The sequence below is a fragment of the Melanerpes formicivorus genome, unplaced genomic scaffold, assembly GCF_026170545.1.
Source record: "Melanerpes formicivorus ecotype bairdi unplaced genomic scaffold, bMelFor1.0.p_v2 SCAF_182, whole genome shotgun sequence".
Lineage (NCBI taxonomy): Eukaryota > Metazoa > Chordata > Aves > Piciformes > Picidae > Melanerpes > Melanerpes formicivorus.
This window is the reverse complement of record NW_027142534.1, coordinates 141,707-144,246: the sequence shown is the minus strand read 5'-3', so window position 1 is coordinate 144,246 and position 2,540 is coordinate 141,707. Positions and strand designations below refer to the sequence as shown.

The following is a 2,540-nucleotide window of genomic DNA, read 5'->3' as shown; positions in this document are numbered from 1 at the left end:
CAAGACAAACCCAGTTGCTGTAGGGGCAGAGGGATGTGACTGTGGTCATTAGTGGGGGTCAAGATGAACCAATGGATAATGACTGAATGCAATGGGTCATGGAGGTGCTCCTGGCTCTCCCACAGACAGTGCAGCATTCCACACATTGGTGATCAGAAGACTGAGCCATTGCTGAGATGGTACTGCAGTACAACAAGCCCTATGAGGAGAGACTGAGGGAGCTGGGGCTGCTTAGCCTGGAGAGGAGGAGACTCAGGGGTGACCTTATTGCTCTCTACAACTACCTGAAGGGGGGTTGTAAACAGGCAGAGGTTGGTCTCTTCTCCCAGGCAGCCAGCACCAGAACAAGAGGACACAGTCTGAGGCTGCGCCAGGGGAAGTTCAGGCTGGAGGTCAGGAGGAAGTTTTACACGGAGAGAGTGATTGCCCATTGGAATGGGCTGCCTGGGGAGGTGGTGGAGTCGCCGTCACTGGAGGTGTTCAGGAGGAGACTTGACAGGGTGCTTGGTGCCATGGGTTAGCTGATTGGGTGGTGTTGGGTGATAGGTTGGACGCGATGATCTTGAAGTTCTCTTCCAACCTGGTCTATTCTATTCTATTCTATTCTATTCTATTCTATTCTATTCTATTCTATTCTATTCTATTCTATTCTATTCTATTCAGGTACATCAGAACATGTCTGAATAAAGAGTATGACTGAATGAATTGCTGCCTGGACAGTCCAGAATAGATTAGAGCATGGATCCTGTCCTGCAGATCCCTGGGTGCTCAGGGGAAGCAGCACTGCCAGGGGAGAGCTGAGGGCCTCTTGCCCCAAGCTCAGCCTTGCCCAGACACTTCCCCTCCCTCCCCTGGCTTCTTGCACAGCCAAGCAAGCTCCTGCACCAGGGTGTCACCCACAGCACAGAGGTACAAGGCACTGTCAGAGACCTCCACTTCCTCCAGCTGCAGCAGGCTGTATTTCCCCGTGGTGTTCAGCAGCGTGGTCAGACGGCCGCTGGCTTTGGAGCCAGCTGCTGCGTGGTACGAGAGCAGCTGGGGAGCTTGGCCTTTCTTCTGCTGGTACCAGAGCAAGTAAGGATTGTAGGAGGCCTGGTAAGTGCATTTGGTGTGGAAGGTTTCTCTCTGCTTCACTGTGACTTGTCCTTCTTGCTGGGTGACAGTGACCTGCCCCATGGTGCCTGCAAGAAAGCAAAGGTCAGCAGTGCTAAAAATCCCAGGTGAAGAAAGCTTCCTGTCCTTTCTGGAAGTGCCCAAAGCTTGCAGATGGTGAGCACTAGGTAGCAGCCTTTGTGTGCTGGGACCTGCACCCCTCCAGCAGATTGCATTGGAGCTGCTGCAAGAAAGTCATCCTGCTTGCCCATCCTCTGCCACCTCCAAGGGCAGAGAGTGGGAACCCTGACTGTGTTCCCAGCCAGGAGATACCTGAAGGCCATGGCAGGTAGGTGCCAGCCAGGAGACACTGACCCCATGTCAGTGGGAGGAGGGCTTTAAATTCCCTGAAGCAGCTTGGACAAGATCTGATCCTTGGTGTTGGAAATGGGAGCCTAGAGACAGCTGAGATCCACTCTAGTGACAGAAGGGTGACCAGAAGAGAGATGCAGAGAGAGATGGATGGAAGGGGAGAGGCAAGAAGGAGAAGGTGTCTGAGGGATCTCTCCCCTCCCTCCCCTCCTCTCTGCAAGAGGAGAATCTTGAGCCAAGGAGTGCAGAACCCCAGGAGTGAGCTTACTTTTCCCAGCGTTTTCCTGGAACAGAAGAGAATTTCCCCACAGGCACCTGCTGAGGCTGCTCAGAGGTTCCTGGGCAGAAGAAGAAAGAGGCAGTGAGGAAGAGCCAGGACTTACCCAGCCACTGCCCCAGCAAGGCAGTGAGGATGAGGTAGGTGAGGAGCATGTGGAGACCAAGCTGCCTGTGCAGGGAGAGTCAGCAAAGCACCTCCCAGCCGCCAGACAGCAGAGCTGCCGCAAATGACTCTGCTGGGGGAGCCAAGGAAGCAGTGGGCAAGGGAAAAGATCTCTTCTTCCTCTGCCTGAGAAGCCACTTCTGGGGCCCTCCCTCCTCCAGCAGCAGCCCCTCTGGCTCCCTCAGCCAAGGGCATTCTGAAGAGTGAGGGGCCCTGGGGGCTCTCTCCACACCTGCAGGAAGATTGACTTCTGCATTGGTAGCCAGAGCAGAAGTGGAGCCAGAGGCCTCCACAGGCCACCACCCTTGCTGACCCCAGTGACACAGCCCTGGCAGTCTCTCCTTCCTTCATGCCTCTGCCTCCCCTCACAATCTGTCCTGGACAAGCTCCAGAGAGCTTTGCAATGCCTCCAGGGACGCAGACTCCACAGTGTCTCTGTGCCTCCTGTGCCAGTGCTCCCTCACCCTCACAAAGTGTTTCCTGATGCTCAGAAGGAATCTTGGCTGATTGCCTTTGTGCCCAGAGCCTCTTGGCTGCTCCCTGGGTGCCATGGAGCAGAGCCTGCCTCTGCCTTCTTCACAGCTGCCCTCAGCTATTTGCTCAGATTCTCTTCTGCCAGGTAAACCATCCCAGC

At 55.1% G+C, this 2,540-nt stretch overlaps 1 gene segment (V, D, J or C); it reads right to left on the bottom strand.

Moving 5' to 3' along the window:
• Positions 1–819: 819 nt before the first annotated feature.
• On the bottom strand, positions 820–2,043 carry LOC137457539 (T cell receptor alpha variable 1-1-like). The segment is given in 2 exon segments: positions 820–1,181; positions 1,848–2,043. Coding segments are annotated over 2 exon segments (411 nt in total).
• Positions 2,044–2,540: the final 497 nt, after the last annotated feature.